Raw genomic sequence first — 15,813 nt, forward strand, 5'->3', positions numbered from 1 at the left:
CCACATTTCACCCATATCTAAGCCGAGCTCTGCATGGATGCAGCGTATCCATGGACAGAAAATAATGTACTCAATTTTATATGGTTTTATCACCAAAGTAGCGTGTTACCTCCACGTGAAAGCTGCAAATCTGATAAATGCGCCATGATGCAACAAACCCCAGCTTCACACAGGCCACAGGCTTTAACTTCAATGCTTCAAATTCAACATAAATATCCCACCCTTCCTGTCAAGTATTCATCCACAGAGTCCCCTCAATTACAGTGAACTCAAGAGTGGCGTAATATTAGAAGCAGCGAATTCTGTAAAATGGCACGCTTTCAAGTTCTTGCAGTTTTGATCATTGTAGTACTTTTGGAGAAGTGGACATATAAATGTGAGGTAATCAGTGTGCTTACGAAAATATTTTTATTTTATATTTATAATAGATTTTAGGAATATTTTGAAATCTAATAAATATAAGTTATTTCAATTAGTCTATATCTTTAAATATAGAAATTGAAATCTCAATTTTTTAAGATGTTATTTATATATTAATTCGTTGAAATGTTAATGTTATGGGATAATTATTTGATTTTATGCTGTAGGTATTACTCGGATGGTATTTTGGTTTGTTTTTAATCCTTTGGATTAGATTGCAGAATAGTTAGATTCCCAGGGAAACAAAGACCTCACAACTGCCCATTGAATTTCGAGATATCTTCAAAATTGTTTTCGCTTCAAAATATTCTCTAAATCTTTTTAAAACATCCCTAAAATTTATCCGGCTTAAAATATATATCTTTGTTAAATATGACCCTGTTCAGAAATGTAACCTATCAGAAAAGAAAAAAGTGATTACACTAGTAGATGGACTTCAATCGGTATAATGGTCAATTGAAAAATTGCATGTTGCAGGGAATTAACTCCGACATAGATTCTCATGAGTTCAACTCCCAGAAAGTAAGTTCGATCACTGCATTTTATTTGGCTATAACTGTTGGTTACAATTGCATCCAAAGAGCATGGCAAAGTATGCTAATTCTGCATTTTGTTTCTTACACAGGTGTCTGTGCCTTCTTTCAGGCACCTTCATCGTTCAGGTCTGGCATATATATCAACTTTGTACATAGAGATTGTTCGCTTATATCGCTCCTGTAAATCGTAGTCTTCAATGGAGAAATCTGATACTATTTGTGTTTCATCTTTGATTGTACGTACAGAGTGCCCCTCTGAATGTAAACGCAGATGTTCAAAGACAAGGAAGACAGCTTGCATGGACTTCTGTCAATACTGCTGCAAGAAGTGTCTGTGTGTTCCCCCGGGCACCTATGGGAACAAGGAGGTTTGTCCTTGTTACAACAATTGGAAGACCAAGGAGGGAGGACCCAAATGCCCTTAGGAAAGGGAGTGGGTGACACCGCTTTTAATGTCAAATAGGAAAAATAATTTTGTGTAAAAGCTTCCTTGGAATCGGTATATCCATTGGATGATTGGCCCGGTCTGTAGGGTGAAGCTTCCCTCTCACTCACTCAGTTGCCTCGTTAGCTTTTTGATTGGATACATGTATTACTTCTTGATATTAAATTTTGAATGGATAGATATTATTAGTCTGGTTAAGGTAAGACTTTTGTAATAGATTGATAGGTTGACGAATATTAGTTTAACTATATAAGTTATAATGTTTAAATTTTAAAAACAAATATTTATTTTTTATTGTTATTAAAAAAAATATATTTTTCAAACATTTGATTGGATCATAAGTATTAAGTCAATTTAAGGTATCTTAAATGTTCATCCGGTAGCTATGCACTTTTATGGATATCTTTTCTTTAAATAGTGTCGCTTATATCATTAATGTCATTCTTCATCACTGAAGTTTTGTTTTAATTTATTTTGTTGATTTTCTTTTTGTGTGATTAGGGGCATACTATAAAGAGTTGAATATGAGTTTGGGAAGTCAAGTAAGACTAGAAGAAATGAGATAAAGGTTTATGCGATATCGATTTTATAGAGGTAACCCAGTTTTCGAAGAGAGTCAAATTGGGATATAACAACTTGCTTTAGTTGTTTTTTCTGAACTTTCAGTCAAGAAACAACTACCCTAATTCCTAGATATGTTTTTTATATTTCACTTCTTTATATAATGAAGATGGTCTTCAACTAGGAGGAAATAATTTCTAATGATATTTCCTATCAATTTTCAAACTTTATTTCGAATAAGAGGTTCTCCATGACATCTCATCTTATTTTTTCCTTAATTCATTACAATGTTTTTGCAATATTTCCCCTGAGGGGAAAGGTTGATTTATTGAAGATCCAATTGAAATATGGTAACCCACATTGTGGAAACATAATGCACCTTATAACTTTTGTCAAATTCAAGATACACACACACATAAACATATGCATACATATATATGAATACACTTTTATCAGACTATTTCATTTTGAGGGTGATTTATTGAAGATCCAATTGAGTTATGGTAACCCACATTGTGGAAACATAATGCACCTTATAACTTTTGTCAAATTCAAGATACACACACATAAACATATGCATACATATATATGAATACACTTTTATCAGACTATTTTATTTTGAGGGGAAGTCGTTCCTCCTTCCCCATTTTGTTTGTAATACATATCTCATTTTTTAACTATACAAACAATATAAAATATGGTCTTCTTTATTTGATAAGAAAAGAAAGTGAAAATTTATTCACTTGCCTTCTAGAATTGTTGACATTTCAATCAAAATTTATCTTATTTGTTGAAGATGGCTGAAGAATTGAATTCATTCCACATGAAAGAAGTTGAGGTATGTAAAGGTTTTAACCCATAACGAATTTTGCAAAACTCCTAATTTCAATTGGTTACAATACTTCTTTTATTAGAGCACCAAAGGTTAGTATATGAAAATGAGAGTCCAAATGAAGCTACAAAATTGGTCCCACTACTAATAAAATTATTTCTAAATAAAATCGGTAGTTATACTGTGATGATACATACACTTGTGTTAGTTCGAGTGCACATCTTAAGAAGGTTCTCCTATGGAAGGAATATGATCATCCAACCATAAGTAGAAAGAGAAATACACAGCTAGCACTAATGCTTGTTCTTCCCATGAACTCCACAAGAGTTCCTCTTCTACCCGCAGAGGTCACAAATTTATTGAAGAAAGAAGAGAGATTGATGAAGGATGTGTGGGAGATGGAGATGGTAGCGATCCCCCTCACTTTCATTTAGAAAAAAAAAATATTTCATTACTCCAAAAAGAAAGAGAAGCACAAGTGTAAAAATTATTCAATATTATGGAAGGTTTAAAGATATGCAACAAACATGAAAGTGAATATTGTCAATGAAATGCCTGCTTAGGAGAAACTCTGAATGGTTGAAATTTAATTGATTACAGAGGAATTGGATCATGATGGGCCAACTATATTTCAAGAAGAATCCATAATAACACATCATGCTAGCTATATCAAAAAGACAAGGAAGTTAAACATTGAAAGAATTGCTATAAAAAGAGAAAAAGGTTACTAAAATATGGAATAAAGAAAATCAAGTCAAGGGATTGAAGCTTCTTTTATGGAATTCTCAAATTTCATCAAGAAATTAGGGATGTAGATATAAGGTATTATTGATGGAAAAGACAAAGATGATTGCAAGCAAGATGATCAAATAACACAGACTTTGGAGCCATTTTTAGCATAGCATATCATCTCCAGTGAACTTGGAAACTACTTAGATGGATAGATCTGATCTCAACTGGGTCTCTGATAGAACTGACATGCAACAGTTATCCATTAGTGAATCCTTAGTTATCTAAAATAATAGTTGTCACATGCATGCAAGCATTAACAAACTATATTTTATTATTTTAACAACTTGTTAAAATAATCTAACTGGACTTGACTAGTTAGAACTAAGTCAACTGATTCTCTCATTATAGAACTCATACTTATTCCCTCAATCAGTGGAGGAAACTCATGTGCATTCTCACAAAGACTTCAAATTCGAATTTCTTTAACTAATTAACTCAATTGAATTAATTAATTAATATTTCCAACTGTTGTTAAGACCAAAATTAATTTTACTTCCTATAGATAGACTAGGGACTGTTATAAAAAGGAAGGGACCTAGAAATGTTATTTTTAAAACTTTCTATTTTTAGCAGTTTCACCTCTCACCCAATGTGGCCAATGACCTCACTGGCCAAACTGCTATTTTTAGATAGACTATTTTTAGCATGTCTATTTTTAGCACATTCTAAATTTAGCATTTCTTGTTGCACACTTTTCAACAAATATTTATGGTAAGAAGCATGAATTGAAGAAAGAAGAGAACAATGACACTGGAGTGACAAATGCAGAAAGAGAAAGAGAGAGAATATAACCGGTTGATTGATACCCTTAAAGTCAATATCTTGCATGAGACACACACATACAGAATGATCGTCAAGTCTTTAGAGTTGGTGAATTCATCCGTAATGTCTTGGAAACACAATAATGTTTTGAAGTGATGAAACAATATTTCATTTGTAAATTGTAATCCAACCAATATTAAGTTGGAAACTTATACTGTAATACTTGACATTTCATATAATATAATTTGTGTGGTTGAAATTATTTATAGTTGTACTTGGTATTATTTAGTGTTCTAATTAACATATGTAACTTTGTGTTTCCATATTAAATGAACATGCACATTGTATACAAGTTTTTAAATTTAGTTGTAAAATAATGCTAATTAATTTATGTTGATTAATAATAAGCACATAAAATCAATCTAAAACTACTAAACTAGTAGTTTATATTGGTTAATTATGAACACAAATAAAATGAATATACGACAATTAAAGTTGTCATTTACAATGATTATTAATGAAAGTAAATGAAATGAATATAAACTACTAAATTAGTCATTTATATAATGAATATGAAACTACAAGAAAAAAGATAAATGACTACTGTAAATGACAAATTTGTGGTTACAAATGACAAATAAATTTTGCATATGTGACTATTAATATCTAATTTCAGTATCTTATAACATGACCAAAATTTAGTCATATTTATTTGGTCACTAATTGGTTTCAAACGATGATTGAAATTTTCATATATATTAATATTAGTAGCTAATTTATAGTATTTTATAGCGTGGCTAATATCTTGGGATATTTCTTTGGTCATTAATTGGTTTTCTCAGGTGTTCATGTAGTAGTATATTTTGTTATGTATTTGGTCATTAATTGAGACAATTAATCACTGAATCAATGACTAAATTAATGACCAAAATTATGACTAAATATACTACTAAATGATAAAATTGAGACAACCAATTAATGACTAAGCTAAATATCACTAAAAGTTGGTCGCATTATAAGATACTGTAAATTAGACACTATTTGTCACCAAGTGAAAAATGGCCATTTATATGCAAATTTTAGTCATTTTTTTAGTAACTAATTAACAATTTTATACTAGTGAGAAAGATACCTGCAAGATGACTTTGGGAGCACTGGTATTGATGCAGGGAGTTCGGATTGGAACTCTATACAAGCTTCCGGGTAGCACTATTATTGATGGGTGCAATAGTTCTGTGGTTCTTGAAAGTGGAGTAGAAAATCTAGTGGTATTTGGAGAAAAGGCCATGTTATGGCATCAAAGGCTTGGAAATATTGGCGAGAAGGGCCTTCAAATACTACATGGTAATGGTATGGTAGAATGTACGTCTAATTTCTCTCTAGATTTCAATTTTTGTGAACATTGTGTATATGGAAAACATTCTCGAGTGATTTCCCCTTGGGTGCTAAGAGGGCCAAAGGGATATTAGAGCTTGTACACAGTGATGTGTTTGGACTTGTGTCGGTTCCATCATTGTGTATGTTTGTGTACTTTGTTTCATTTATAGATGACTTCTCAAGGAAAACATGGATATATTTCCTTAGGAAGAAATCTGAAGTCTTTAACAAGCTTAAATAATTTAAGGCTCTAATGAAAAATCAGATAGATAAGAAGATTAAGGTGTTGAGGACAGATAACGGTGGATATTTTTGTAAGAATGAATTTGAAGAGTTCTATAAGGATTGTGGTGTAGAATGACAGAGGAATGCTCCACACACACCTCAACAAAATGGAGTTGTAGAAATAATGAATAGGACTTTGATAGAAAAGGCAAGAAGCATGCTCAATGGAACTAGATTAGGGTAGGAATTACAGGCAGAGGCAATGGATACTACATGTTACCCGGTTGACAGATCACCTTCATCAATATTGGAGGATAAGACTCCACATGAGGTATGTACTAGTAAGAAACCCTCTCTTTGACATCTGGGGGTATTTGGTTGTGATGCATATGTACACGTTCCAAAGGAGAAAAGAATCAAGTTGGATAGGAAATCTGAAAGGTACATTTTTATTGGATATAAGGATATTTTAAAAGGTTATAAGCTTTGAAATCTAGAAACAAGGAAGGTTGTGTACAACCAAGATGTGGTGTTTAGAGAGGTGAAGGATGTTATTAGACAGTAATTGCTACCAAAGGAACCTGAAATGGTAGATTTTGATATGAAGGAGGAAGAATCAGACTCTACAACAGAACAAGAATCAGAAGAGGAAGAGTCATAGACTTTAGTTTTGAGAATATCAGTTCAAGAGAGAAGGAAACCAAAGAGGTATAGTCCATATTCTTTCTGTTCAAATTTTGATTTATCTATTAATGATGATGATCCCAGAACTATGAGGGAGGTAGTTAATTTAGAGGATGGAAAACTCTGGAAAGGGGCCATGGTTGATGAAGTGGAATCTTTGGACAAAAATGAGGCTTTGGATCTAGTGGATTTGTTGGCTGGAAGGAAATCCATTGGTAGAAAAAGGGTGTTTAAGAAGAAGATGAATGCAATAGGAAAGGTGGATAAACACAAAGCTTGATTGGTAGCAAAAGGTTATCTACTTCTTTTGATTTTGAGGTAGAATAGATGGATGTGAAGACAAATTTTCTTCACGGGGATCTCGAAGAAGAGATCTACATTAAGCAACCAGAAGGATTTGCGGTGAAGGGTAAGAATGAAAAAGTATGCAGGTAAAAAAAGTCTTTGTATGGATTAAAATAGTCACCAAGGATGTGGTGCTAGAAATTTGATACATAGATACAAGGACTTGGCTTCATAAAAATCAAAGCAGATCACTGTGTGTATTTTAAATTAATTGGTGACCGTGTTATTTATTCGATATTGTGTGTGGATGATATGTTGTTGATTGGAAATGAAAAAGAAATTATCTAGGATTTGAAGACCCAATTGTCCTCCAAATTTGATATGAAGGATCTAGTTGTTGAAAACTATATTTTGGACATGGCAATTAAACAAGATCAGGCAAAGAGGAAGCTCTGGTTAAACTATAGGAAGTATGCTGAGACAATATTGGACAGGTTTAATATGCAGGATAGTAAATCGATGAAGGTTCTTATTCCTATAGGTGTAAAGTTATCTACTTAATAGTTTCCCAAGATAGAAGAAGAGAAAGAGGACATGTCTCGTGTTCCATATGCGTGTGCAGTTGGTAGCCTAATGATCCAATGGTATGTACTAGACCAGACATTACACATGCAATGGAAGTATTGAACAAGTTTATGTCAAAACTAGGGAAGGAGCATTGGACAACAGTGAAGTGAGTTTTCAGGTATTTGCATGGCACTAGTGATTATGGTATGTGCTACCAAGGAACACTAGGATTGGACAAACTTTTGGACATCCTTGGCTTTGTTGATGTTGACTAGGCTAAATATATTAAGTGAAAAATATATACAAGTGGGTATGTGTTTAACCTATTTGTAGGAGGAGTCAATTGGATGAGAAAGAGACAATATGTAGTGGCTCTTTCAACTACAGAGGTTTAATACATGGTAGCCACTCATGCAAGCAAGGAAGAAGTTTGGGTATAAAGGTTGTGTTCAAATATGGGGTTGGTACATGTTGGCTTACGGGGTCCTGATCCAGTTTCAGAGTTAGTTGTGCCAACCAACAAAATCCTACACTACTGGCCCTTTTGGCAACAACCTACGTAGCGCAGGCTACAGTCTCACTCGAAGCAGTATGGGGGAATGCAAGAACCAAGTTTCTGCATCCAGAGACTAGTGTGATGTCTTTTAGCTCTTCAGATTTACCTTCACGCACATCGATACACTCTCAGGGCTCATTCCTGCAACTCCATTAAACATCCTTTAGACCTTCGTGAAGTTCTACGATCCATTCTTGTGAACCTTTAACAATAAGTTTGTCTACTTACATGCATCAGAGAGTAGTCCTAAATTAGGGTTCACGCAGATTTACTTAAGTTATTAATAAACATCAGAGAATTCATCAGAGTCTTCATGAAAGTACTTATACATGCATTGCATACATCATTAACACTTATTCAAGAGAATCGTGTAACATTCAATCAATATTCCATAAAACAAATCATTCATCAACAAGATATAGCATTAACATAAATAAACAGAAATACACAAGAATTCTTTGGAAAATTTCCTTATTGATCTTCAATTCAAGGTTACAGACTCAAAATTTCCCTGTGCACACAGCTGCAGGGGTCCGCGCACTCAGTTTTGGACTCTACCTAGGCCTTGGTGCACTGAGATGCAGAGCCTTTCTTCTCTTATCCAACCCACTTCTCTTCGCTATCACTTCCCCTATATTCTTAATTGCCTTAGACTCTTTAAGACACACATATTTATAGCATTTTTCATACAATGTCATGGTCCATAGACCATGGATGAATCTCAAAATTGACTCAAACTTTACATAAAACAAGGGGCTAAACCCCTTTGACTCTTATTCATCTACACACTTTGCATCCTTAAATCATGGAGACTTTACATTATTTACAAAAATTGTACCAAAACTTGTATTATCCTAACCGCAAAATTGGCCTAGGTGACCCTATCCCAATAGGCCCTGTTATCACCCCAAGAAACTCACCTAGGTTGCATATCGGTGATGCTCGGGAACATTACAAATTCAACCAAATATAGTTGGATAAATGGTGGATGAATGGAACAAATGTTGCATATTCAAGTCAGATAACCACTTCTACTATGATTGACCCCAGACATGGGCGAACACCCCCAGACTACAAGGCTTTTAACCACCTATTACTCACAGTTTGAGGATAAAGTGATAATGGAGAAGATTGACCACACCAGCAGATGCACAGGACCCTGTGATGGCCGGCTGCAACCAGTTAAGAGGTCTGTAAATCTAGTTTCTAATGCATAGACAGGATGACAGCTCTTTATACATTAAACAACAGAAACCTGCACACATGTTCTATGATACATGCTAAATCCTAACACAGAGGTAGGATGACAGCCCCTCTGATGCTAAACATTCACAGCAATAGAACAAATGCAAACAAGCACAGCCTGGAACAAGAAAGAGAAGTGGAAAGTGAGCAATAAACAGCAAAAGAAGCTTGTATTAGCTGGAAATGAAGACCAGACACTGCAGGTTACAAAGTAGTTACAGTCTCCAGAAGTTGAACCTTACAACAGGGTTCTCTTCATCTAACACTCATCAATCGGATTACATCTTAGTTCTGAGTATATATAGTGTTACAATACAAAAGATCTCTGTTAAACAATGCGTGGAGGAGCCCATAAATGGCCACAACCATATTCATATTCAGAAATGGGCCTCTGATACAAATCTGTCTAAGTTTTAAATAGATTTGACCCTCTCTGGCTCTCTGCGGTCCTCCTTGGGCAAGTGGAATGGAATATGGATGAAACCCATAACCATTGAATGCTCTGTCTAGATCTGTGGTGTCCTGTTTCCTCCTCGGCTGTACTGCTGATTAAAAGCTGCTGCTGAATCATTAAACGGCTCTATCATGACTGCTTTGGTTTAAAAATAGTGAAACGATGCCCAAACCATGCATTCTCGCCCATCACTGCTTCCATGTTGACTTTTAAAAGGCTCAGGCATAGTCTATTCACTATCGAGTCCGCCTTTGGCTTGCACCTCACGTTAAAACAGGCCCCTCCCTTGTCTTTTAATATTTGACAAATACCTGCAAAACTGTCGCAAACCATGAAAAATTGGCTTTGGCGGATTTGAAATATATATATTTGGCCTTTATAACCCTTTCGGATCCGAAATCCCATCGCAATTGGCACTTGCCACAGGATTCCCTTTGTATTTTCTTTATGCAAAGAAAATACACAAAATACATTGAAAACTCTATGGGCGCGGACTTGAAAAATATGAAATGGAGTGTTGTGCATATATCAGGTCCGCCCCGTCAGATTGGAACATAAAAGGCCACGCTCCATTGGAAGTGCTGATAGCGATACGCCGATGCGATATCGGCGATCACTCGTCGGCGCATAATAAGGCCCCTTTGGTAAGTCCTCCATTGCAATATGCCGATGCGATCTGGACCGTTGATCGGAAAAATCCAACGGCTGAGATTGAAGCGGAACCTTAAGCATGTAATCTTGGTTTTTACATAGTTTTTGGGGTATTTCCGCCTCCCAATAGTGTATTTCTGCCTTGCAAGGGGCTTTTCTCTTGCAACTTTTTTGATCGGTGGGCAGCTTTTAGCCACAATTTGAGGATTTCAACAGCATCAATGGATCCTTTGGCATGATTATAAGTGTGTTTGCAGCCTTTGAGAGTGTTTGAATCCATTTTTGATTCTTTTGCACAGCAAAGCTAACACTGGCTCCTTCTGGGGATGAGATCCTCCCTGTGAGGTCTCAAGAACCTGCAGACCAATGCCTTCATACAAAAACAGCTATAAAAACACTTGCCTAGTGTCCATTGGGCATGGAGTCAATTAAGCATACAACATAAAACTGTAAAAGAACTTAATTACAAACATAAAAGCCTGAAAACTTAAACTTCAAAATTTGCCCATTAGCAGGGCAACCAAAACTGTTTCTCCTGCTCTCAGCCCGGTTCATCATAGATCAGCAAGACTGGATTGATTTGATCCTCTACCTCAAAGAGTTTAGGACATTTGAGCTTGACAGGTAGGTAGGGATCAAATTTCATTTCCCCTCTGCGTATTCTCCTCCTTGGATGTTCTTTATGGGAGCTTTTGTACACCTGATATATAACAATGGTGGATGTGTACTTGTCTGTGTCTTATGTGGCCTGCACAATAAATATGAATGGTGTGCCAATATGTTCATGTGTAGGGGAAACAAAAACATTATCTGCTCCTGAATATTTCTCTGAACAATCTTCATCCAAGGAGGAGTCCCATGACTGTGCACCCTCTTCCTTTGTCATCTGATAAGTTGTTGCTTCATGCTGTGTAGAGTCCAACTGAGCAGGTTTCATACTATCAAGACTGAATTGATCAGTTTCAGCCTTGAGCCTTGAATCTTGTTCTGCTTCAGTGTGTAGGGAGTAGCTTAGAGGGCTTTTCACTAGAACAGACGGAGGGACAAAAGATGATGGGGAGCTTTCTTCTCCCTTCTTGATTACTGGGCCGGGGATGATAGCAGGCTGGCTAATTTGTAGATCTGCATAGCCATGTGAAGACGAGCTGGCTTCGAGCTCAAATTCTTGGAGGAAGGGACCTGCTACTAATTGCTTCTGCTGATAAGCTTGTTGTTTTGCAAGTACAACAAACTGACAGGAAGTGCCTCTGGATAGTGCATCTTCATAAGCAGCTCAGGTTAAGAAGGGGGCACCTTCTAAAACATGGACCTCCTCCTCTTCAAACAACTCTTCTTTCATGACTAAATTCTGTAAAAGGGGCCTTACCCCTTCATCTTCATTTGTAACTCTGTTTCTCTGCAAAATCTGTGCATGCTCATGTGTTCGTCCACATGGATCTGGAGTTGGAAAAGAACTGGAACAATGAGCTCCTGCTTCTTCAAAACGCTGCTCAGCTTTCAACTTGGAAACTTCAGAGGACAATAGCTTTATCATCCTGGCCAATTTATCTATCTCAGGCTCATAGGATGATGAGGGTTCACCTCCCTGACTTTTGCATTCATCATCACCTTCAAGTCTTTCTGCAGCCATAATATTTGCTTCTACTTCAAAGGCTGCAGCTTGCATATCAGCCAAAGAAGTACATCTTCGTTCTCTTAATAGTAGGCAGAACCTAGAATCGAAGGCATTTGAATAAATAATCATGGCAGAAGTAGGGGTAGGTTTTATTTCTACTGGCATTCTGCTGTACAAATGATTGAACCTGATATTGAAATCAGGCAGTAGCTCACCATCTTCTCTCTGCAAGTTCCCAAATTCATCATGATAGAAGTGCAGATCTTTATTATTTCCCCAGTGCTTTAAAAATACATCATCTAAAGCATCAATGTCTGCAATGGACCTAGGGGGTAAATCTCTAAACCATTTTCTAGCCTCCCCATCTAGGCTTTGAACAAAAACCCTCATCCAGACATCCTCTTCATTGATGTCTAGGTTATCAGCATAACAATAAAAAGATTCGAGGTGCTCTTCAGCTAATACTCCTTCTGCACCAGTAAACTTAGGCATATATTCCATATAATCTCCTACAGGCATGGCATTCAAAGGGGTAGGAAAAAATAAAGGCCCATACATAGCAGCAACAATTCGTTCTATCTTTGTGAGAGCTTGCTGACTTGCCATGGCTGAGGTATACGAAAGGGATACTGGTGGACTGAGTGAAATGAATCAATGAAAAGAATGACAGAAACAGAGGAATATGATGGATAGTATGGGATACTTTTTCTACTGAGGTCCGAAAAGGAAATGAATAATAAGGAGCTGTATGAATCTCTGAAGGTGAACTTCACTAATAGAGACACATAAAAATTATTTAAGGCTTACCTGATCCTGATGCTCCCTTCCACAAAGTTTCTTCTGCTTATCGATCTTCTCAGGATCAAGCACTGGCCAGCTAGTGATTTCTGAAGATTTCTCCGAGCATGCTTCACGAACTGCGCCAGAACTTCAATGTGGAGTCGCCAAAGGATGGCCTTCCTCCAGTGGAGTCGCCAAACAGATGATTACAACCAACGTCTGTGTTCAAACCTTGTCTGTCATAAAAGCTTGAAGTTGTGTCGTCTCCCAGGGAAGTTGAGCTTCGATTCTCCTCTCCCCAGCAACGACGCCATTTAATGTTATCACCCAAAGAAACTCACCTAGGTTGCATATCGGTGATGCTCGGGAACATTACAAATTCAACCAAATATAGTTGGATAAATGGTGGATGAATGGAACAAATGCTGCATATTCAAGCCAGATAACCACTTCTACTATGATTGACCCCAGACATGGGTGAACACCCCCAGACTACAAGGCTTTTAACCACCTATTACTCATATTTTGAGGATAAGGTGATAATGGAGAAGACTGACCACACCAGCAGATGCACAGGACCCTGTGATGGCCGGCTGCAACTAGTTAAGAGGTCTGTAAATCTAGTTTCTAATGCACAAACAGGATGACAGCTCTCTATGCATTAAACAACAGAAACCTGCACACATGTTCTATCATACATGCTAAATCCTCCACAGAGGTGGGATGATAGCCCCTCTGATGCTAAACATTCACAGCAATAGAACAAATGCAAACAGGCACAGCCTGGAACAAGAAAGAGAAGTGGAAAGTGAGCAATGAATAGCAAAAGAAGCTTGTATTAGCTGGAAATGAAGACCAGACACTACAGGTTACAAAGTAGTTACAGTCTCCAGAAGTTGAACCTTACAACAGGGTTCTCTTCATCTAACACTCATCAATCGGATTACATCTCAGTTCTGAGTATATATAGTGTTACAATACAAAATATATCTATTAAACAATGCATGGAGGAGTCCATAAATGGCCACCAACCATATTCATATTCAGAAATGGGCCTCTGATGCAAATCTGTCTGAGTTTTAAATAGATTTGACCCTCTCTGGCTTTCTGCGGTCCTCCTTGGGCAAGTGGAATGGAATATGGATGAAACCCATAACCATTGAATGCTCTGTCTAGATCTGTGGTGTCCTGTTTCCTTCTTGGCCATACTGCTGATTAAATGATGCTATTGAATCATTAAACGACTCTATCATGACTGCTTTGGTTTAAAAACAGTGAAACGATGCCCAAACCATGCATTCCCGCCCATCACTGCTTCCATGTTAACTTTTAAAAGGCTCAGGCATAGTCTATTCACTATCGGGTCCGCCTTTGGCTCGCACCTCACGTTAAAATAGGCCCCTCCCTTGTTTTTTAATATTTGACAAATACCTGCAAAACTGCCGCAAACCATGAAAAATTGGCTTTGGCGGATTTGAAATATATATATATTTGACCTTTAGAACCCTTTCGGATCCGAAATCCCATCGCAATCGATGCTTGCCACAGGCTTCCCTTTGTATTTTCTTTATGCAAAGAAAATACACAAAATACATTGAAAACACTATGGGCGCGGACTTGAAAAATATGAAATGGAGTGTTGTGCATATATCGGGTCCGGCCCGTCGGATCGGAACATAAAAGGCCCATGCTCCATTGGAAGTGTCGATAGCAATACGTCGATGCGATATCGGTGATCGCTCGTCGGCGCATAATAAGGCCCCTTTGTTAAGTCCTCCATTGCGATATGCCGACACGATCTGGATCGTTGATCAGCCAGATCCAATGGCTGAGATTGAAGCAGAGCCTTAAGCCTGTAATCTTGGTTTTTACATAGTTTTTGGGGTATTTCCGCCTCCTGATAGTGTATTTCTGCCTTCCAAGGGGCTTTTCTCTTGCAACTTTTTTGATCGGTGGGCAGCTTTTAGCCACAATTTGAGGATTTCAACAGCATCAATGGATCCTTTGGCATGATTATAAGTATGTTTGTAGCCTTTGAGAGTGTTTGAATCCACTTTTGATTCTTTTGAACAGCAAAGCTAACAGGCCGCCAACACAAAGATCATGACTTGCCCTCGAGTCACTCTGCTGGCACTACGATCTTACTGTGAAGATCCCCCAGCTCCACCTGGACCACTGCAACTTCGGTAGCGCTCTGCGTAGCTACCTGCTTGGCTTCCTCAACAAATTTTTCTATGGCTGGTCCTTCTACAACCAGCGTCATCGCTCGTTGTTTCTGCTACAGTCCCTTAAGATTATCCTGAATGGTAGTCGTCACTTGATAAGCCTCCTCCAACCAAAACTACAACTTGGCCTTTAGCAAGGCCTCCTTCTTCTACGCTTCCTCCACCTGTGCTAGTACTTTCTTTCCTTCATGTAATTTGGCAAGGCATTGTGTTGGTGCTAAGGAGCGCACAGTCACCCTGACTTCATCATATTGTTGTTGTAGCTCCCTTACCTCTTTTTCAGTGTCTGCAGTTTCGAATCCTACTACAGATTGGTCACTAGCTCCATAGGCTGCTTGAACAATGTCGCACAGTCAGTGACTGTGGCATCCAAGGTAGCCATGCCTTCATTTATTGCAGCTCTGCCCTGCTCCCGGACGTCAGGCAGAGTCGTGGGCTGTAAATTCAACTATAGCTCTACAATATTCATGTTGAACTCAAAGGTTACCCATCTAACTTTTGCTTTATCCTCACGCACACCAGCGGCTAGTTTTCTGATTTTGGCTTCTTCCTGTGCATCCTCAGGGATGTGAAGCTCAAGCACTATCTTGCATGCCTCTGCTATTATTGACTCTAGACTTGAACTCCGCATCTGAAGTGCCTCTTTTTCCTTCAAAGCCTGCATCTTTTCAGTGAACATTTTCTCATTATTGACTTTGTACTCACTGATGAGGTTGAAGGCGCGTTGATCCCTGGTTCTCAATTCATCTACCACCCCCATATGGAGCACATGAAGGGTCTCATTGGAGAGTGTCGCTATAT

At 37.5% G+C, this 15,813-nt stretch overlaps 1 protein-coding gene across 1 annotated transcript; it reads left to right on the plus strand.

Annotated features, from left to right (window-relative positions):
- Positions 1 to 309: 309 nt before the first annotated feature.
- LOC149221754 (cypmaclein-like) lies at positions 310 to 1,381 on the plus strand. The gene is made up of 4 exons (XM_089383027.1): positions 310 to 381; positions 898 to 942; positions 1,046 to 1,082; positions 1,203 to 1,381. The coding sequence occupies exons 1-4, from the start codon at positions 310 to 312 to the stop codon at positions 1,379 to 1,381; spliced, it is 333 nt and encodes a 110-aa protein (XP_089239153.1).
- The last annotated feature ends 14,432 nt before the right edge of the window (positions 1,382 to 15,813 follow it).

Source organism: Pinus tabuliformis, chromosome Q (genome assembly GCF_031772625.1).
Source record: "Pinus tabuliformis cultivar Carrire ecotype Pingquan chromosome Q, CPIR1, whole genome shotgun sequence".
NCBI lineage: Eukaryota > Viridiplantae > Streptophyta > Pinopsida > Pinales > Pinaceae > Pinus > Pinus tabuliformis.